The sequence below is a fragment of the Salvelinus fontinalis genome, chromosome 19, assembly GCF_029448725.1.
Source record: "Salvelinus fontinalis isolate EN_2023a chromosome 19, ASM2944872v1, whole genome shotgun sequence".
In the NCBI taxonomy this organism is placed as follows: domain Eukaryota; kingdom Metazoa; phylum Chordata; class Actinopteri; order Salmoniformes; family Salmonidae; genus Salvelinus; species Salvelinus fontinalis.
In genome coordinates this window covers 34,790,620-34,813,485 of record NC_074683.1, presented here as the reverse complement: position 1 = coordinate 34,813,485, position 22,866 = coordinate 34,790,620, and the positions used below count along the sequence as shown (strand labels likewise).

Genomic DNA, 22,866 nt, shown 5'->3' with positions numbered 1-22,866 from the left:
ACAGGGATCTGTGCCTGTTCCCGGGAGAGCAGTATATCCTTCTCGTCGGATTTGTTTAAGGAAAAAGCTTCTTCCAGTTCGTGGTGAATAATCGCTGTTCTGATGTCCAGAAGTTATTTTCGGTCATAAGAGACGGTAGCAGCAGCATTATTTACAAAATGATGAGAACTACATTAAAATGGGTTCCACTTATATTGGGACTAGTGCCTTTCCTCAGCCACAGTGTGCAAAAGTACTATCTCACAACTCGATGAAACCTTCACTCTTGCGCAGACATTTAGAAACAAAACATGCCAATTTCAGAAATAAGCCACGGGAGTTTTTTGAGTGAGAATTAAGGCTTTCGAGTAGTAAGACATGTATAAAAGCAACAGATACCATTAATAAGAAGGGGCAAGAAGCATCTTATATGGTGAGCTACCGAGTGGCTAGGACAGGCAATCCCCATGCTATTGTGGAGGACTTAATTCTTCCTGCTGCCGCGAATATGGCTGGGACAATGCTGGGGGAAAAGGCCCAAGAAACTATATAGACAATGACTTCATCAAACAACACTGTTTCACGACGCATCAGTGACATGGCAGGAGATGTTTTGAAACAATTACTGCTTCACATACAAGCCAGTGAATTATATGGGTTACAGCTGGATGAGTCAACAGACGTGGCGGGCCTGGCACAGCTCCTGGTATATGTCCCTTACGTTTATGGGGGGGTCAATTAACTTCTTCTGGCTGCAGCCCGACACCGGTACACTTATGACAACATCCAGCTCAAGTGCAGGGCGCGAAATTCAAAAGATATTTTTTTTAAATATTTAACTTTCACACATTAACAAGTCCAAGACACCAGATGAAAGGTGCACATCTTGTGAATCAAGCCAACATGTCTGATTTTTAAAATGTTTTACAGGGAAGACACTATGTAAATCTATTAGCTAATCACGTTAGCAAAAGACACCAATATTCTTACTCCATCCATTTATGACTCCATCAGTAGCTATCACAAATTCGGCCAAATAAAGATAAAAATAGCCACTAACCAAGAAACAACCTCATCAGATGACAGTCTGATAACATATTTATTGTATAGCATATGTTTCTTTTGAAAAATTTGCATATTGCAGGTATAATTCATAGTTTACATTTCAGCTACAATCAGAAATTGCACCGAAAGCAGCCATAATATTTACAGACACCAACGTCAAATACCTAATTACTCATCATAAAACATTTCTGAAAAATACATAGTGTACAGCAATTGAAAGACAGGTATCTTGTGATTCTAGACAATATTTCCGATTTATTAAATGTTTTACAGCGCAAACAAAATGTAGCGTGATATTAGCATAGCCACAATAGCCAGAAACACTTGGGCGCCCACGACCAGTCAACATGCACGACAGATATTAGAAATAGCATCATAAAATGTTTCATACTTTTGGTGATCTTCCGTCAGAATGTTGGATAAGGTGTCCTTTGTCCAGAATAGTCGTTGTTTTGATCTGGAACGGCAAATATCCCTCTTCATTTACCATGGGCACTTGCCAAGTGACACGGATTACTCCAACGTCAACAAAGTTAGAAAACGGAACACGGCAAAACTCCCGAAAAAGTTTCAATAATCTGATCAAACTATATTGAAAAAACATACTTTACGATGATATGGTGACATGTATCAAATCAAATCTAAGATGGAGATGTTCGTATTTCATAACGACAGCTAAACAGAAGCCATATCCATGTCCTCTTTCGCGCGCTCCAGAAACAGGAAATGAACGGTCACGTCAAACAAAGACCTTTTATTCCACCTCTGACCAAGATAGACACGAAATTTCTTCTCTCACCGCATCTTGACAACCAGGGGAAGGCGTAGGAAGTGTTTGTAGACTCCTACGTCACACGCCCATGTATAGGCATGCAGTTGAACAGAGCATAGATTTCTGACATTTCACTTCCTGGTCAGGAAAAGTGCTGCAGAAGGATTTCTGTTTCACTCAGAGAAATAATTCAAACGTTTTTAGAAACTAGAGAGTGTTTTCTATCCAATTGTAATAATAATATGCATATTGTACGAGCAAGAATTGAGTACGACGCCGTTTGAAATGGGCACATATTTTCTGGCTACTCAATACGCCCCCTGCAGCCATAACAGGTTTTAAGGAAGACATCCTCTTCTGGAAACCAGGACAACAGGAGAGGATATTTTTAAAGTACTGGACAGCTTTGTGACATCAAATGGTCTTTGGGCATGACAGGGAGACGTAGTGGATTGGTAATGCCGTGCAATCAGTTGCTCCTGACGCCACTTGGGAACCCTGCAGCATCTACCGAGAGGCTCTTGCTGCCAAGGGAATGCCTGACAGCTTGAAAGACGTTTTGGACACTACAATGAAAAGGGTTAACTTTGTTAAAACAAGGCCCCTGAACTCCCGTGTATTTTCTGCACTATTACAATGATATGGGCAGCGACCATGTAACGCGTTTACGACATACAGATGTGCGCTGGTTATCAAGGGTGAAAGTATTGATGTTTTTTTTTATAATTGAGAGATGAGCTTAGTTTTCTTTACTGACTATTATTTTCACTTGTCTGACCGCTTGCATGAGGCGCGTCGTGTGAGAAACTCGTCATATCTGGAGGATGTTTTTTCTCGCCTGAATGATCTAGGATTACAGAGACTCTCCGCAACTATATTCAATGTGCGGGACAAAATTGAGGCTATGATTAAGAAGTTGGAGCTCTATTTGCGTTAACAAGGACAACACACAGGTCTTTCCATCATTGTATTATTTTTTTTTGTGTGCAAATGAACTCAAGCTTACGGACAATGTTAAATGTGATATAGCGAAGCACCTGAGTGAGTCGGGTGCGCAATTATGCAGGTACTTTCCTGAAACGGATGACACAAACAACTGGATTTGTTATCCCTTTCATGCCCTGCCTCCAGTCCACTTAACACTATCTGAACAAGAGAGCCGCATCAAAATTGCAACTACCGGTTCTGTGAAAATTGAATTTAATCAGAAGCCACTGCCAGATTTCTGGATTGGGCTGCGCTCAGAGTATCCTGCCTTGGCAAATCGTGCTGTTAAGACACTGATGGTCTTTGCAACCACGTACCTATGTGAGAGTGTGTTCTCGGCCCTCATTAGCATGAAAACTAAATACAGAAGCAGACTGTGTGGGAAATGATTTAAGACTGACTCTCTCCAATACAACCCAACATTGCAGAGTTATGTGCATCCTTTCAAGCACACCCTTCTGACTAACCTGTGGAGAGTTATTCACAATTTTTGATGATGAATAAGGTTTTATATGTAAGATGGCTAAGTAAAGAGGAAAAAATTTTATTATTATATTGTATGTGCCCTAGTCCTATAAGAGCTCTGTCACTTCCCATGAGCTGGGTTGTGACACTCACACTTATTCTTATGTTTAATAAATGTATCGTATAGGGTGGGGGGGCAGGCTTACAATGATGTCCCAAAGATATTTGAGAGTGCGCTGACCCTGGTGCTAGAGGGGGTACGCAGCTGGAGGTTGAATATTTGAAGGGGTACGGGACTATAAAAAGTTTGGTAACCACTGGTCTAAGTGAATGTTGGAGATATTCAGAATATGAATGTCATCTATTGCTAGCAAGTTATTAATTTCATGTACCTTGTTTCTTAACCTATATATGTTAACGTGGGCTATTTTGACCACTGTTCTGGGATGCTTGCTTGTTTTCTTAGCTCTACTGGGAAGCTTAGCAGAAGTAGATATTCTCATGTTATTGATGTTAGTGCAGGGTGAGCTGCGCACAGTGGACTTCCAACTAGGGCACACCGGCTCATTGCTAACAGCATAAATCTGATTCATAGACACGTGATTGCTGCATACAATAGCTGTAGGATCAGCAGAGGCATTCAGGGCAGTTAGAGGGACATACATTAGGTTACTTACATTGTCTACCTATGTCCCTGGTATAATGTACATTTGCTAAAGCATTATGATGACTCAGCGACACAATGGTTGGGATTAATTGAGCTGGGGTCACTGAGCTGCATTGTCTCAATGCAGCCTTATAATGCTGTGAAAGGATTCAGGAACCCAAATGATTTGGGTGGATCCCATCCTCCTTATAAAATGTGTTTTGTTTCCAAAAGGTATTGAAATTGTCAACAAAAGTTATACCCATTGAGCTGCAGTTATCACATTTGTGAAGAGAAAGAATCCTGAAAAGCCAACTGACATTTACTCCTGAGGTGCTGCACCCTCAACAACTACTGTGGTTATTATTATTTGACCATGCTGGTCATTTATGAACATTTGAACATCTTGGCTATGTTCTGTTATAATCTCCACCCGGCACAGCCAGAAGAGGACTGGCCACCCCTCATAACCTAGGAAACCTAGAGAGGAACCAGGCTTTGGCCTTTTCTAGGGAGTTTTTCCTAGTCACTGTGCTTCTACACCTGCATTGCTTGCTGTTTGGGGTTTTAGGCTGGGTTTCTGTACAGCACTTTGAGATATCAGCTGATGTAAGAAGGGCTATATAAATAAATTTGATTTGATTTAAAGCGTTCAATGCCACGATTCAGAGAGGGCACAGGACCAGATATGATGAGTCTTTTATTAGTGTCTAGCAGATAGTCAATCAGCTCTTTGAAATCCAGTTTCAACTGTTCAGAGCTGCCCTTCATAATGTCATTAAAACCCACCGAAACTACAATAGAATCGATGTCCTGGCGTAGTACATTCAGGAGCAGCTTAGTAATGTCATTTACTCGAGCCCTGGGATAGGACACTGTTTTTGCACCAGGAACAGTCACATTTCTTACCTTGGAGCTGCCCAAAATCACAGCTGGCGAGAAGGACAAGGACATCTGCCCCCTCCCACTTTTCACAGGATGGTGCAGGCCTCCAGACAGATGGAGATGCCCCGCTTGATCCAGAGCAGGGATGAAAGGTTGCCAACGTTGACTTCTAAATCGTAGGAGTAGGCACAGCGGCTGCAGACAGGTACCCCCAGCAACGAAGGTGTAGGAAGATCAGGCTACAGCGCGGCGAAACTATTCAATATTTGTATCCGCTCCGGACCTCTCTTTGGGAATGTAGACTGCTTTGCGGGAGGCTGCTGTTTTTGGCTTCCGCGGCTCGTGACATGCGACGATCTTTGATTGCCATGCTCCTCTTGCTGTGCTCCTTCGACTCTATCAGATGGGGGAGGAGAGGCAGAGATGGCTCCCCTGGCGAACGAACTCCGGGCAACACCAGCCAGTCGGATAATGACAAACAACAAGATGGAGATTCATACAACATGTGCGAACGCCGTCAAGCCACCGGCGGAGAAAGGGTAAACATTCCACTCTGCATTTGCCACAGTTTCTTACATTGACTGGCTACCTGCATGGTTAAAGAAGCCACCTCAAGCCTATAATCCTTGCTGCAATGGAACTCTAAGTGATCAAGTTTTTCCCGAACAAAGCGTAGTGAATACAGCTCCTATAGCGCTGGAACCATTCATTTACTTTTTCAGAGGACTCCATTGGAAAACTCATCTGGGACTAACTTCATTAGCTTGATGGCTAACGTTAGCAGTTTAGCTTGGTTAGCGTCTCTTTCAAGCCGACTTTAAGCGGGAATCTGGGATAAGAAATAGCGGTCTTAGCTGTTAAAAGCTAACCAAGTCGAAGAATCCATGGTATTTTTGTTTAACAAAGATTGGTTATGTTTTAGTTAAAATAACAAACTGGGTGTTTCCAGTATACAGTGTTCAGCTGCGCACTCTGACGTCAGGACCAAAGGTGTTCTATGGAGTTGAGGTCAGGGCTCTGTGCAGGCCAGTCAAGTTCTTTCCCACCAATCTCAAGAAACACTTTCTGTATGGACCTCGCTTTGTGGACAGGGGCATTGTCATGCTGAAACAGGAAAGGGCCTTCTCCAAAATGTTGCCACAAAGTTGGAAGCACAGAATCATCTAGAATGTCTTGTATGCTGTAGCGTTAAAATTTCACTGGAAATAAGGGGCCTAGCCCGAACCATGAAAAACAGTCCCAGACCATTATTCCTCCTCCACCAAACTTTACATTTGGCATTATGCATTTGGGCAGGTAGTGCTCTCACGGCATCCGCCAAATCCAGATTAGTCCGTAGGACTGCAAGATGGGGAAGGGTGATTCATCCATCCAGAGTCCAATGGCGGTGATCTTTACACCACTCCAGGCGACGCTTGGCATTGCGCATGGTGATCTTGCGCTTGTGCGCGGTGGCTCGGCCATAGAAACCCATTTCATGAAGTTCTCAACAAACAGTTATTGTGCTGACGTTGCTTCCAGGGGCAGTTTGGAACTCTGTAGTGGGTGATGCAACCGAGGACAGGTGGTATTTACGCTCTACGCGCTTAAGCACTTGTTTTGTGAGGTTGTGTGGCCTACCACTTCACAGCTGAGCCGTTGTTGTTCCTAGACGTTTCCACTTCACAGTAACAGCACTTACAGTTGACTGGGGCAGCTCAAGCAGGGCAGAAATTTGACTAACTGACTTGTTGGAAAGGTGGCATCCTATGACGGTGCCACGTTGAGTCACTGAGCTCTTCAGTAAGGCCATTCTACTGCCAATGTTTGTCTATGGAGATTGCATGGCGGTGTGCTTGATTTGTATACACCTGTCAGCAACGGGTGTGGCTGAAATATCCTAATCCACTCATTGCTTCTACACCTGCATTGCTTGCTGTTTGGGGTTTTAGGCTGGGTTTCTGTACAGCACTTTGAGATATCAGCTGATGTAAGAAGCACTTTATAAATTAATTTGATTTGAAGGGGTGTCCACATGGTTTTGTGTATGTATAGTGTATCTACAACTATCACTCCAGTATCCCTGCACATTGAATATGGTACTGGAACTGACCGACCCTGTATATAGTATGCTTGCTTATGTTCCTGTGTAGCTCAGTTGGTTGAGCAACGGCAGGGTTTTGGGTTCTATTTCCACAGGGGACCAGTATGACAAAAGTATGAAAATGTATGCACTGACTACTCTCGCTCTGTAGAAGAGCGTCTGCTAAATTACTCAAATGTAAATGTAACATTTTTATTTTATTATTTTTGTTTTACCTGTTTACTACTGTATTGTTGGGTGTAGAGCTAACAAGATAGACATTTCACTGTACTTGTGCGCATGACCTTGAAACAGGTGGTGATTTCAGAACCAAAGTGGGGTGACAACTTTTGCGTTAAATAGCAATTGCATCTACGTTTTGGGGAATATTCAGAGGTGGAAACTTTCCAAGGGAATTAACGGGAATATATGGAAATGAATGTTAATGCCATTTAAAACTTCTTAAACTAGCGGAACCCCTCGACAACATCCGCTGAAAAGGCAGAGCGCGAAATTACAAAATATTTAACTTTCATACAAGTGCAATACACCAAATTAAAGCTTAACTTCTTGTTAATCTACTGATTGTGTCCGATTTCAAAAAGGCTTTAGAGCGAAAGCACACCATATGATTATGTTATGTCAGAGCCTAGTCACAAAAAAACATACAGCCATTTTCCAGCCAAAGAGACGAGTCACAAAAAGCAGAAATAGAGAAAATTAATCACTAACCTTTGATCTTCATCAGATGACACTCATAGGACTTCATGTTACACAATACATGTATGTTTTGTTCGATAAAGTTCATATTTATATCCAAAAATCTCAGTTTACATTGGCGCGTTATGTTCAGTAATGTTGTGCCTCAAACATCCGGCGACTTTGCAGAGAGCCACATCAATTTACAGAAATACTCATCATAAACTTTGATAAAAGATACAAGTGTTATGCACAGAATTAAAGATATTCTTCTCCTTAATGCAACCGCTGTCAGATTTCAAAAAAGTTAAGGAAAAAGCACACCATGCAATAATCTGAGTACAACGCTCAGACACAAAAACAAGCCATACAGATACCCGCCATGTTGTGGAGTCAGCAAAAGTCAGAAATAGCGTTATAAATATTCACTTACCTTTTATGATCTTCATCAGAATGCACTCCCAGGAATCCCAGTTCCACAAATGTTTGTTTTGTTCGATAAAGTCCATTTTATGTCCAAATACCTCCTTTTTGTTAGCGCGTTTAGTTCACCAATCGAAATTCACAAGACGCGGGCAAGTTCAGACAAAGTACAAAACGTTCTATTACAGTTTGTAGGAACATGTCAAACGATGTATAGAATAAATTTTTAGGATGTTTTTATCATAAATCTTCAATAATCTTTCAACCGGACAATTCCTTTGTCTTTAGAAATGAAAAGGAACTCAGCTCGCTCTCACGGCCGCGCGCATGATTTAGCTCATGGCTTTCTGCCAGACCCCTTAGTCAAACAGCTCTTATTCACTCCCCCTTCACAGTAGAAGCCTGAAACAAGGTTCTAAAGACTGTTGACATCTAGTGGAAGCCTTAGGAAGTGCAATATGACCCCATTTACACTATCTTGGAAAGGCAATGAGTTGAACAACTACGAACCTCAGGTTTCCCACTTCCTGGTTGGATTTTTCTCAGGTTTTCGCCTGCCAAATAAGTTCTGTTAAACTCACAGACATGATTCAAACAGTTTTAGAAACTTCAGAGTGTTTTCTATCCAAATCTACTGATAATATGCATATCTTAGCTTCTGGGCCTGAGTAGCAGGCAGTTTACTTTGGACATGCTTTTCATCCGGATGTGAAAATAATGCCACCTATCCCAGAGAAGTTAACAAGTTAGACATGATTTAAACACACTTTGCTGTAGGCTACTATCTTCTAATTAACAAAAGAACATGTTGGTCATATAAAATATATTCACCCTACCCAGTATTGTAATCAACACTTGGCTCAGACAGTTTAGTAGTGTGGGCTCAATAGCATCTCATTAGTGTGCAAGATCTTGAGAATCAGCTGTACATGTGATGGAAGAATGCACTGTGCATGCTGAGGTTTGCAATTCCATTGAATTGGGAATAGTTTAACCAAAATATGCTACAAGACCTAGAATTGCCTTATGTGTATCCCACAAAAAAGGTTCACTGTTATAAGCTAACTTCTTTGATGAATTTAAGCATAATTCCCCAAATTCCCGGGCTTAACTTCCCATGGAACATTTCTGGGAAAATTCGGGAAATTTACAGGGAAGTTTCTGACCCTTTGCAACCCTAATTGTATCTGCCTACTCTGGTCTGGGCACCTACGCTCTAGCCAACAGCTCGATGATACAGTGCGGGTAGGCTGTGTGGGTAGACTAGTCTACATGATGAGATGATGGATAAGAGCAAGAATATTTTTATTTGTCAAATGGCAGCCAAGCATCGATGATAATGTCACCAGAATAAGACCCTCAATATTTATTGGAAAGCAACATCAAGCTCATCACCATGCACTTTCACCACCCAGTGAAGTTAATAACTTATTTTATCTGTAGTCTAATAAACTGTGACGTTTCCCGAGTCGAAGTGGGGAGGACTATACACCACATTGCGTGACTCCAAATTTTCTTTGACATGATGGTTATTATATCAATATTGTCTGTCCATGAGCTGTAGTGAAGGGAAGCGTTTCAATACCAGGGCCAGTCAAGCATAACACCTTCCAGAATCCAATATTGCCACCCTCCCTCTTCATATGAAGTATATTCCCTTTCTGGTGGGCAGATCTGTGCTACATGGCCTTGAGGGGAAGCATGTTTGAGAACAGTGACTGTATTATACAGAGAAAATTGTGTTCTCTGAAAAACTGTGAAACGCTGTCGGGATCTGTGTTTTATGGCACCATAATTCTCCACGCGTCAGCCGCTTTTTACTCCCTTTCATTAAGATTTTTTTTTTGGTGTGACGCTTGTTTTAAAAAAAAAAAACCTCCGGAAACGAGCCTTTTATGCTGATGACACTCTTGTTGTCATTGTGAGAGAGCCGTTGTCATGGTAATGTGGCCCTCCCATGTTTTGTGAGCTTTGCTTTTTTTGCTGTGCCTGATTTACTTTATCCAGGCCATTTTGATATATAAATGAATGTGTATGGTTGTGTCCCGTATGGTACCCTATTCCCTGTATAGTGCACTACTTTTGACCAGAACCACTTTAGGGAATAGGGGGCCATTTCTGATGCAGACTGTCTTTATTTAGCTACTGTATGGTTATGCTACTGTATGCCGTTAACGTTGGTCAGTCACAGAACTTCTCCTCTTCCGCTTTCCAGTCCCAGTGGCTCTGTGCTTGCCTGTCTGGAGCAGGTGAAGAGCTACCTGCTGACTGATGGCACCTGCAAGTGTGGCCTGGAGTGTCCTCTCACCATTCACAAGGTGAGCCAGCCAGGAGTTGTTTGTGGGTGTGTGATGGGGCCACTCCTGGTAGCTGGGTCATAAAGTTCAAGGGAAAACACACTGCACATGCTACTGAACACTAACACACTTCTAACTGTAGCCAGGGTTGGAGGAGAGAGGTGACATGTATGTTTTAGGAGTAGCCACTTACACACGCTAACATCTTTCACCCCCCCCTCCTCAGATATTCAGCTTTGACCCCGGGGCGGCTGTCAAGCATAGGATGGCTGAGGATGCACGAGCCGATGCCGATGTCACCAAGCTGTGTATCCACAAGAGGAAGATAATTGCTACGGCAACTCTGCACAGGAATATGGAGTCACTGTACCCCTCGCTGGCTCTGGCTAGTCACGGTAGTGGCACTGGTATGTGGAAGTTGTTTCTCAATTTGAGAGGCAAGCTTGCCCTCTGGTCCTCTGTAGCTCAGTTGGTAAAGCATGACTCTTGCAACGCCACGATAGTGGGTTCGATTCCCGGGGCCAGCAATACGTGAAATGTATGCACGCATGTCTAAGCCACTTTGGATAAAAGCATCTGCTAAATGGTTATTATTATTATTTATATTATAACAATCCAACCAATCATATAGCTTATTGGTTGATAAGGAAGTTCAATATCTCATATCTGATCACGTTCAGAAATAGGCCTATACAAAGAAACATTCTACAAACTATATTAAAAAGAAATGGGAGGAGGAACTTAACATGGTTGAACATATTAGAGACTCAACAAAGCTCCACCAAAGCTCCAAGATCATGGAGAGAATTCTGTTGGAAGAATGTTATACGTTTCTTCATAACACCTAAACTGAAATCAAAACAGACTGGCTCACTACACCTTTGTTGGAGAGAATGCGGTCTATTGAGGGCGGACCGCTCTCATATCTTTTGGTCCTGCCCCGCAATCGAAACTTACTGGGGAGAAATAAGATCTAACATTGGAAAAATAATGGGATTTGACATAGAACAAACATTCATTTCTTTGTACTTGGGTGAAATACCTGATAACTTACACAATAGAGAAAAGTACCTCTTGAAGGTCCTACTGGCAGCCAGTAAAAAGGCTATCACTAGGAAATGGCTACAAAAAGACCCTCCCACAGTGACACAATGGATAGACATTGTAGAAGATATACGCCACATGGAGTGTATGACCTTTGCTTTAAGAACTCAACAGGAGAGAGGTCAGGAATACTGGGAGAAATGGGTTTCATACTTGGAAAAGGTCTAATTCAAAGATGCTAATGTAACTAATATGATGATGAAGATATGAAGTGCACTGTAACTGCCAGAGCTTTTTTGTTCTTTTATTTTACTTTATTTGTACTTTGTGTTCCTACAATAAAAACAAAGTATATAAAAAAAAAAATAGGCCTATACTCATAAGTGCTTTGAGATCTTACAGTATTTGATTGCCATTCAATTGCTTTTACCCTCCAATGGGTGTCACTAGATATGATGATGTGAGCATCTGTGCATTCTCAGCAAGTTTTGTTCCGTTTTTCCATATGCCATGGAGAAATTAAAATGAAAGACAATATCTTTATGGCAGATTGAGATCAGCTCTGTCAGAAATGCTCTGTTCCGTGCAGCATTTTTACAGCTGCTGTGCTGCATTGTGCCCTGTCAGCATTGCGTTATAAAAGAGAAGCAAAAATGTGACACTGTCTGAACATGCATACACATATCAGCTAGATTATATTTCCATAACGTTCAGTCTGCTTATCTGCTGTTTTCTAACTGTTTGCTGTAAATATAAGGTGTCTGTTGTCAATTAAGCACTGTTTGTATATTTGCAAGTTCAGAATGGAAAATGCTGAGTGAGTCACTCAGAATCATCTCAATTTTGATCTGTAATATCAACTTGACAAAACTAAGATGACTACTAACTGAGATTACTAATATGAACAATATTACTCTGCTTTGCAGGTTCGGCGACGGTGGGTCCTATGAGTCATCCAGCAATAAAGAACAGTATGTACGATGGTCCACCCAACAAGATGACAATACCTGGTCAACGGTACTATAACCATGAACTGGGTTCTCCTCAGAGAGATCCGTACTCTGGTTACAGCAGGACAAGACTGGGGGGAAGTGATCACTGTAGCCAACAACGGTCACCCTACCGTATCCGCCACAGTGTCCTGCTCAGCCCCTCCTCCTCCACCTCATGTGGCTCGCAGCATTATGGTGATGGCACTCCCTCCCCAAGGACTGAACTTCTGGGGAGTCCTGAGCCCAACATGCTTGGTTTTCATGGAGCTTGCAGCCCAGGCTCTGCCCTTATGAACGGTGATCGTTTTACACCTCTCTCACCACCTAGTGTTCTGCTCCACGGCTCGCCTTCGGCCACCCAGCCCTCGTGTGCCATAGCAGGAAGGACTAATGTACCCATCAATGCCAAAAGCCCCAATATGCAGAAGCCCTTCTACAGCTTCCCCCACAATAACTTTCAACATAAGCTCCAGCCTGCATGCCATCCACACCCACAGTCGCATTTGTCCCTGTCTCAGCTCCCTCCCTCCTCTGAGATGGACCCTCTTGGAATCCTGGACCCCATTCCAAGCAAGACTCCAAGCCAGGGTCCCTTAGTGTCAAATGTATCTGGCCTCCAACACAGTGCCCATTCTCAGGTACCACCAATGAATGTAAACATCCCCCCTACCAGTGTCCCTTTGCCCAGCAACCTGCCTTTACCAACTGGAAAGTCTGGACATGTTGGGCATGGCCAGAGGGTCCAGCACCACCCTACCCCTTCATCTGTCTCGTCCTCGCCTATTGTGTCCCCGGTACATATGGCTGGGCCTGTCCTTGCCAGGGTGGAGGAGTCACCCCACCGTTCACGTTGCTCCTCCGGATCTTCTGAACATGGGAGCTTCGCTCACCCCACGGGGCTCCAGGTTCCTTGTGGGGGTTCAAAGCCACTTCCTCGGTCCCCTCGGGCCTCCTTGGTGTCCCCTCGACCTGCAATGCCGCCAAGTTCATATAAGATGGACAAACTCCATCACTTGAACGATAACCCCAACTACCTGCCAGGGAACAGTAGTCTAAGCAGGCATTCCAACTCCATGTGCCCTCCAGCTCCTGGTTCTGATAGTGTCCTTCAAAGGAATCACTCGGTAGGAATGCCCCTAAACAAGATGCTAGATCAGCAGAATCCCGCTTCCTTCCCAGCCAGCAGTCTTCTGTCAGCCGCAGCCAAAGCACAGCTAGTGAATCAAAACAAACATCCCGACAGCGCAGCGGCTGCAGAGGCTCACAGTGGCAGCGGTTTGGGACACCCAGGGCTGGTTGGTGGAGGCAGAGGTGGGAACCTAGATGGACACAGCACTTTAAACCAGCGATATCTACCTAATCCTGGGCCGTTGGCGAGCGAGGTTCAAACCGGAAGAGCAGCATTAAGAGACAAACTCATGGGTATGGCTCAGCAGAGAGAGGCGAATCGCAAGCGGAAACTGTCCAATGATGTCAGCGGTGGTGGCGTCAACAATGACAGGGCTTTCGACGTGCTCAAGCATCCAATGGGTGGCTCAGGATCAAGTTCGGCTAGCTTTCCAGAGCCTTTGAGGAGAATGTTTCAGCAGGGTAGCCTGTCCTCAAACACCTCCATGGCCCAGCTACTCCAGTCCATGAGCCACCAGAGTGCCCATAATGGGCCAAGCCACGTGGGCCACAGCCCAGCCCGATCCAGCAAATCTCCCTTCTTGGAGGAAGCTTTGCCTCATATGTCAGCTTTGCAGCAGAGCTTGCGGGGGCCTCAGCTCCAGGGCAGAGCGTTGGTCCCTTTCTTCCAGAACATGAACAACGAAGGTCAGATTTCAGGCCAAGGTCTAAACATGGAGCAATTTAACGGGCCAATGAACGTAATGCAGGATCCCGCCTTAGCTGGGAACGTTGGTGTACTGGGTTACGGTGGTAGACAACATGCAGCCATGGGGTCAATGCAGGACAACCCAAACTCTCACCAGCAGCAGCAGTTTGGACGTTATCAGAAACCATCCCAGGTGCAAGGCAACCCCCACTTCAGAGGCAGGGCAGGATTGCCTCCCATGATGTCCAATGGCAGTGTCCAAGCCCTCTCTAAGTCAGGTAAGAGGCTGTTTCTTGATTTTGTTTACTTTTGTCCTCTTATCCTAAGTGTGTAGCAAAATCATAGATTTGTATTATGTTTTAAGTCAATAGTCTCTACCTACGCATTTTTATGGTTAAGCGAAGGACAGTAATTTATTGTGCGCCCTTATGGAGAACTGGTATAGTTTTTGTTCTAGTATTGCAAATAATTGGATATACACTACCGTTCAAATGTTTGGGGTCACTTAGAAATGTCCTTGTTTTTGAAAGAAAACCATGTTTTTTGTCCATTAAAATAACATAAAATTTATCAGAAATACAGTGTAGACATTGTTAATGTTGTAAATGACTATTGTAGCTGGAAACTGCAGATTGGTGTTTTGCGGGTACTATTTAGTGAAGCTGCCAGTGGAAGACTTGAGGCGTCTGTTTCTCAAACTAGACACTCTAATGTACTTGTCCTCTTGCTCAGTTATGCACCGGGGCCTCCCACTCCTTTTTCTATTCTGGTTAGAGCCTGTTTGCGCTGTTTTGTGAAGGGAGTATCGTTGTAGTAGTCATCGTTGTACGAGATCTTCAGGTTCTTGGGAATTTCTCGCATGGAATAGCCTTCATTTCTCAGAACAAGAATAGACTGACGAGTTTCTTTGTTTTTCTTTTCTTTTCTTTGTTTCTAGCCATTTTGAGCCTGTTATCACCCACAAATGCTGGTACACCAGATACTCAACTAGTCTAAAGAAGGCCAGTTATTGCTTATTTAATCAGGACAACAGTTTTAGCTGTGCTAATGTAATTGCAAAAGGGTTTTCTAATGATCAGTTAGCCTTTTAAAATGATAAACTTGGATTCGCTAACACAACGTGCCTTTGGAACACAGGAGTGATGGTTGCTGATAATGGGCCTCTGTACACCTGTGAAGAAATTCCATAAAAAATCTGCCGTTTCCAGCTACAGGAGTAATTTACAACATTAATAATGTCTACACTGTATTTCTGATCAATTTGATGTTATTTTAATGGACAAAAAAACAAGAAAATGTCTGACCCCAAACTTTTTAACGTAGTGTACATTAGCCTACTTTATTACAATGATCACAAAAAAATGACTATTTTGTATTATTTTTGCATAACTCTTTGGCCTTTTCATTCAGTTCAGTCTCATTTTGTTGGCGTCTTTGTCACTTGTGCTCTTTTAGAAGCTTTCAACATTGAGCTGACCGCAAAACATTTTCTGCTGCATAGCCAAATAATAGTGATGTATTTTAAGCCTGTGCAAGACCTCTTTAAAGGCAAACATTTTGTCCAAGCAGGCAGATTAAACATTTCTGATGTTTTTCAACTTGTATTTCTCACATCAGGCCTTATTGTTTGTGCTTTTTTTGGGGGGGGGGCTCTAATTTCTTTAACCCATTTTCAGCTCAACTAAGTCATCATTTCAGCAATGCTTTGACCTGAAACCCAACTCTCCAATCTTGGCTATTATGATAATGTGTGTTTCTCATTGTATGAAATGATAAAGACCAAACAACGACTCACCAAGTTAGATGATCAAGTATTATGCTAGAAGTTGTTCTACTGTAAACAGTAGGCCTAGTTTCTATCTGTGTCATTGTAATCAGCCTTTAGACAGTGAGTGGCGAGACCTCAGTGTTGTGGAATGCACTTCCTTGCTATGTCCTCTGTGGTCTGCAGCCAGGCCTCTGCATTGCCACGGGTGACAGTCTGTGACTGAGAGCCCAAGAAGCGCTACTAGCCACGCGTCACTGGTTCGTGTATCAGACGGCTATGTGCGTCCTCTTGGCTAATGTCTCTGTCCTGGAGCTAGCCTGTAGTAACCTACAGTCCTGCTCTTAGAGAGCGAAGGATGGGCGAGAGGGTCATGGAAAATGAGAACAGCGGTTCTAGTAAACAAGTAATGTAATATTTAATCTGAATTATTGAGATTGGGATTTGATCTTAATTAGAGCTGGGCGATATGGACAAAAATCCATATGGTTATAAATTGCCTGAGTTGATGCCATAATGATAAACCAAAGGATACGTTTATAACAATGTGCACCACACTGTTTATTATTATTCTTTAAACTACTCCTACTAGTTTGAGGGTTGTAGCCATCAATTGTCTCTTTAACAGTCACCCATATTAGAGAACTTATTTGATTTCAAACTTCACATTTCTCTAGTCTAGGCTACTTATTGCAATGAATGATATCAGCAAAAATGTCTGCGGTAAGTGATCGGTATGGTCGGTGTCGATCATTTTTGGTTTATCATCCCAGCTCTAATCTTAATGGTTGTAGGTAGTTGGGTGGATGAGTAGGATACCATCTCTGCCACCATATACTTATTGTCTCTGTCATTTTATTCTGAGGTGATACGTAGTAAGTAAAGGTTGGTTACGGCATTTAGTCTAGATACATTCTCTTAGCATTAGTCTGATTTGAATTACGTACAGTCCACTCCTGATGTATGCAACGGCTTGGGATTGTTGTGAATGCAGATAGCAGGCGATGGCATGAGAAAATTAAGAATTGAATTGAGACTAGTGAGATGCACTCCCCTTGAAGGGAAATTGCATTTCCTTTTGATGTGCAATTATCAGGAGTCGAATGTATCTAGACAGATGAACCCTTTAGCGTAAGCTAATTACAATAGGTGGAATCTTGTATTTTATACACTTTCATAGTAGTGTCTAGTCACTAGCTATCTGCCAGAGAGTAGGGAGCACTTTCACCTGGACAAGCCAATGCCCTTACAGTGAGAGATGTGCCACACATCCATAAACATGGATGCGTTTCTGTTTCGATACAGGAGCTCCACACATATGATCACATTCACTTCCTGTCCAAGCTCTGTGGATTCAGCAAATGTCCTCCGAAACCGTCAAAGTTAGCGGATCATGGTGGCTACTGGCTACTTTGTTGAGGTTTGTCATCTGTTTTTGTTAAATGAACCTTTTTATTTCAATAGCAATAGACTCCTAATGTTGTCACTGACTGCTATTGTTGACTACTTCTCCTGTTCTACACCATAACCTTGCTGACAGTTTTGAGGTAATGTATGGATATCCATCTAGGCATATGGCTCGAGTTCTAGAAGTGTACGTTCAAATTTTATATCCTGATTGATTTAAGAGTCAGTGGCCATCTTGATTTAAGAGTCCGTGTGTAGTCAGGAAAAGCCCAAATGAACCCCAGTTGACCCCTTTGATTTTCATCTCAACAACATTTTTCTTTTCTCACTTGTTTTGTCGGTTTCCTTTTTCTTTCGTATTTGTTCAATCAAGTCCTCACAAATCAAGGGAAGTAAATGGGAGTACATTTTGGGCTTGTTTTTATGACCACACTGCTCTCTTTTACTGTCTCTTTGTATTTCAACACATCCTCTTCCAATTACCACAGGTAATTGTCTTATTTGGAGTGATTGTGCTATTCCCAAGTGATCCCCCTTCACTACTTCCTCTCAGAGAATCCCCTGCTTTTTGTGATCGTCACAGTCTGTTAGGTCTCCCGTTGTTCTCTGTAGTTTGCCAAGTTCCAAGACTTCAGTGTTTGCATATCTTTGAAAAGCCTCAGTTAGCTTGGAGCAGTGTTGACCTCATGATCAGATCTCCCTAGACTCTCCCTTCCTCACTTCACTCATGATCAGATCTCCCTCTACACACCTAATCCCTCAATTCACTCCTCATTCTCCCAACTTTCTCACCCCTCTTGTGTTTCTTTGTAATCTCTCACATCTCTCTCTCTCTCCCTCCCTCCCTGTACAGTTGAGGTCAGTAGTTCTCTGACCTGTGAGCTGAGGCAGGCCCAAGAGGAGAGTCTCCAGTCTCTCATCAGGAGCAGCCAAGCCAATACACAGCAACAGCTTGTTCAGGGTCCGGGTCGTCACTCCATACAGAGCCAGCAGCTCCACAGGTTCCAGAGCCAGGGCTCCCATCCTGTTGCCCCTCTCCCTGGTGGTGCTGCCTCCAACCCCATGAACAGCCTCCTTCAGAGATTCCAGGTCAGGCTGATGTGTTCCTGGTCTGTTTCAGCCTTATTTTCTCTTACTTTCTGTGTATATGTATTAGTGTTGTATTTTAAGGATGATTATTGTTGATTACTGTCAACATAACAGCCCTTCTCCCTCTCTTTTTGTTACAGGGGGGTTTGCCTGAGAGGATTCCACTGCCCAACAGAGCTATGATGAGTCGACCGGGGATTATGTCCATGTCCCAACCCGGTGCCCCTTGCCTCCAGGAGGTTCATCGAGAATACCAGTCTCCCCAGGGCCTTCGCAGTGGTGGGGGAGAAGTTATTGATCCTATCCACAGGGAAGCGATGGGCATGGCCAGCAAGAGCACGTCTAATGTCATTACATCAGCGGGTGGTAGCAGTACCTTCGCTGCTACTGTTGTCTGCGAGCCTGTTGACCTCTCCCACGCGGTCAACTCTGTCATCCACACCGGCCCCCTCCGCTCATTTCAGGAGCCAGTGCCGGAGCACCGACACCATCCCAAGGTGGGCCGGCCCCGCAAGAAGACCCCTGAACGGAACAACATCTTCTCTCCCGTTGCCATGGAATCTCCTACAAGATTCCGCTCGCCTCGACGTGGAGCCCAGAGAAGACAATGGGACGGAGAGGCGGAGGGCAAGGAGCAGGCTGGTCTGTGGCGTGATGACGAGCCCCTCCAACAGCTTACCTTAGCCCAGAGCAGAAACGGCACCTACCCAGAAAGGCCCAAAGGTCAGGCCCACTTAGGCCCCCAGGATCAAACACCACTGCAAGTCCCCAGTGGTATGTATGCCCATATGAACGGCAACGGTAGGGGCCACACCTCGGGAAGACCCAGACACCCCAGCCTGTCCCCACCAGAGGGCCACTTCACCAAGGACTGCGGCCTCTTCAACGGACATCTGAACGGCCAACTCGACGGCCAACTCAACGGGCACTGCTACAACAGGTATTACAATGGGCACCTGAACGGGAGCCTGAGCGGCGAGGAGGACCTGAGGCCTGGGGACTCACCCTCCTCCAGTGAGGGGCTCCAGCTCCACCACAGGCCAAGAACTCAGACCCACTACCCGGGAGAGCTGCTCTGGGGCCAGGGCAACGGCTTCCCTCCATGGTCAGGCAAGATGGGGAGCGAGGGGCACATGTACTCCCTTGGGATGGTGAACAGCATACAGGGCAAAGTGAGATTATTGTATTGTCAGTGTTGTGTGATTATGATTGGTCACATGACTACACCACATAAGGAAGTGGAGTTCTCCGCCACAATTCCACCCTCAGTTTCAACACTATTTTACATTACACTTTTGCTGTTACTACTGTTGTGCACCATACCTTTGATAATGCTTTGTATAAGAGAGGAGTTTTAAAATGTGCAGACATTAGGCATGGCATGTCCCTAAAGGATATTATATTATTCACAAGGAGCATGGCAGGGAAAGAGAACAACTCAGGTGTTCTGCATTCAAAAACTATTTCTGCTCTGTGGCACTGCCAACGGCCTCAGAGATGCCAAAGAATTAGTCATTTCACCCCCATTTTCACTTCTGTCGACATCCATTGCTTGAATTTATTTACAGCCTACTGTGCCTATTGTTATTTTCAAAACTACTCTCCAGGCTCTTCAATTTGGGATTGGGGGAATCTGCTTTTATATTTTTAGCGTAACACACGTTAATTTAGGCTAACAATTGGACTAGGTGTTATTTCAGTTTGGTTTCTTGCCTAGTTTGACCTTACAGATAATATGCAGTGGTGGATGAATTTGCCACACCCATCCTTTTTATAGGCCTATGTGTGGACAGCTATTTGAATAAATCTGACCCCTTGTGTTGAGTAAAACAGAAATTGAAAGCAGTTTTGAAGGTTAGGAGAAAATGCTGCCTCTTTTAAATAGAAAACTGTTGAATTCTCTGTCGTGTGTTTAATTAAAGAAGCTTGCCAGTTAGTCATAAGACAATAAGGCTTTATTGAAGTTGAATTGTTGTGATTATTGAGTGTTAAATGAAGTCATTGCTTTGACATGAGTCATTCTGCAAACTCAATTAGAACTCCTGTCCTGAACAGGGTAATGTTCTTTTGGTTTCACTTGGCTGTCTTAACACAATGCAGATTAGCCTTTGGTAAAGTTTTGGTTTTATTCCCCCGGTCAGTGTTTTGGTAATGTTTTTTTCTACTTGCCCTCAGGTAGAGTCAGACAATTTCCAGAGGACACTAACAGAGGATCTGGAGACACTACACAAAGCAAACAAAATAACTAGAAAGTAAGTTACTTACCCTAATCAGTGGTTCTCAACTGGTTTTGTCTCTGGATGCAAATTGAACCAGGTTGTCTGTCACGCTCCAATATTCACATTGCTATTATTTGTTTAGCCAAAATGCAAAAAATCTGGAAAACTAGGTTTAATGCATTGTTGATAGTAAATGCACCAATTTACATAACGAGAACAACAGTCCCACCTTTTCATTATCAATAATTGCAATTTCCCATATTCTTGATGAAGAATGTCAATCTCACTGGTTTGAGACCACAAAATCAACCAAATCCGCTAAATAGCGCTGCTAATAAATATTGAAAATACTGTGATTTGAGAAAAAATTTCCCGAGCTTAGATAATTTTAAAAAGAAATATACAGTACCAGTCAAAAGTTGGGAAAAAGGGGTTTTCTTTATTTTACTATTTTCTACATTGTAGAATAATAGTGAAGACATCAAAACTATGAAATAACACATATGGAATCATGTAGTAATGCAAAAAGTGTTAAACAAATTCTTCAAAGTAGCCACCCTTTGCCTTGATGACAGTTTTGCATACTCTTGGCATTCTCTCAACCAGCTTCATGAGGTAGTCACCTGGAATGCATATGAATTAACAGGTGTACCTTAAGTTAATTTGTGGAATTTCTTTCCTCAATGCGTTTGAGCCAATCAGTTGTGTTGTGATAAGGTAGGGGTGGTATACAGAAGATATCCCTATTTGGTAAAAGACCAAGTCCATATTATGGCAAGAACAGCTCAAATAAACAGAGAGAAACAACAGTCCATCATTACTTAAGACACGAAGGTCAGTCAATAGAGAACATTTGAAGAACTTTGAACGTTTCTTCAAGTGCAGTCGCAAAAACCATGAAAGCGCTATGATGAACCTGGATCTCATGAGGACTGCCACAGGAAAGGAAGACCCAGAGTTACATCTGCTGCAGAGGATAAGTTAATTAATTACCAGCCTCAGAAATCTGCAATTAACTGCACCTCAGAGTTCACGTAACAGACACATCTCAACATCGACTGTTCAGAGCAGACTGCATGAATCAGGCCTTCGTAGTCGAATTGCTGCAAAGAAACCACAACAAAATAACACAAATAATAAGAAGAGACTTGCTTGGAACAAGAAACACAAGCAATGGACATTAGACGGGTGGAAATCTGTCCTTTGGTCTGATGAGTCCACATTTTTGTTTCCAACCATTGTGTCTTTGTGAGACGCAGAGTAGGTGAACGGATGATCTCCACATGTGTGGTTCCCACTGGGAAGCATGGAGGTGTGGTGGTGCTTTGCTGGTGACACTGTCAGTGGTTTATTTAGAATTAAAGGCACACTTAACCAGCATGGCTACCACAACATTCTGCAGCGATCTGCCATCCCATCTGGTTTGCACTTAGTCCCACTATCATTTGTTTTTCAACAGGACAATGACCCCAAATACCCCTCCAGGCTGTGTAAGGGCTATTTGACCAAGAAGGAGAGTGATGGAGTGCTGCATCAGATGACCTGGCCTCCACAATCACCTGACTTCAACCCAATTGAGATGGTTTGGGATGAGTGACAGCAGAGTGAAGGAAAAACTGGCAACAAGTGCTCAGCATATTTGGGAACTCCTTCAGGACTGTTGTTAAAGCATTTCAGGTGACTACCTTGAAGCTGGTTAAAAGAATGCAAAGCTGTCATCAAGGCAAAGGTGGCTACTTTGAAGAATATAAAATATTTTTTTATTTGTTCAACACTTTTGATTACTGCATGATTTCATATGTGTTATATCATCGTTCTGATGTAGAAAATAGTACAAATAACTCTTGAATGTTTAGGTGCGTCCAAACTTTTGACTGGATATAGATAGATAGAAATAGAACTAGGGGGTGGCAGGTAGCCTAGTGGTTAGAGCATTGGGCCAGTAACCAAAAGGTTGCTAGATCGAATCCCTGAGCTGACAAGTTAAAAATCTGTTGTTCTGCCCCTGAACAAGGCAGTTAACCCACTGTTCCTAGGCCATCATTGTAAATAAGAATTTGACTAGTTAAATAAAAATATATATATAGATATATAAAATCTGTTCCTCTAGTTTTTATCAGATACAGTAATACAAATGTTGTCTTTCTTACAGTGGGGGAAAACGGAATAACAACCTAGAAGCTGCTATACAGGAGGCTATGAGCGAGCTGGATAAGATGACGGGCAATGTGAGTACTCTGACGTCTAAACATCA

At 43.2% G+C, this 22,866-nt stretch overlaps 1 protein-coding gene across 5 annotated transcripts in view; it reads left to right on the top strand.

The window, feature by feature from the left end:
* The window catches only part of LOC129816662 (methyl-CpG-binding domain protein 5-like), a 48,271-nt gene that overhangs the window by 22,489 nt on the left and 2,916 nt on the right, over positions 1 to 22,866 (top strand). Inside the window, exons 3-10 of one of the 5 annotated variants that reach the window (XR_008753586.1) lie at positions 10,199 to 10,301; positions 10,507 to 10,687; positions 12,251 to 14,410; positions 18,158 to 18,393; positions 18,534 to 19,503; positions 20,569 to 20,645; positions 22,072 to 22,289; positions 22,765 to 22,840. Coding sequence is in view for 2 of the 5 variants with exons in the window: in XM_055871415.1 (XP_055727390.1) it covers positions 10,199 to 10,301; positions 10,507 to 10,687; positions 12,251 to 14,410; positions 18,158 to 18,393; positions 18,534 to 19,565; positions 20,569 to 20,645; positions 22,765 to 22,840 (3,865 nt within the window). In the remaining 3 variants the exon portion in view is untranslated. Of the gene's footprint in view, positions 1 to 10,198; positions 10,302 to 10,506; positions 10,688 to 12,250; positions 14,411 to 18,157; positions 18,394 to 18,533; positions 19,566 to 20,568; positions 20,646 to 22,071; positions 22,290 to 22,764; positions 22,841 to 22,866 lie in introns of those variants that run through there. The other 4 variants (XR_008753584.1, XR_008753585.1, XM_055871415.1 and 1 more) reach the window with 4 other exon arrangements.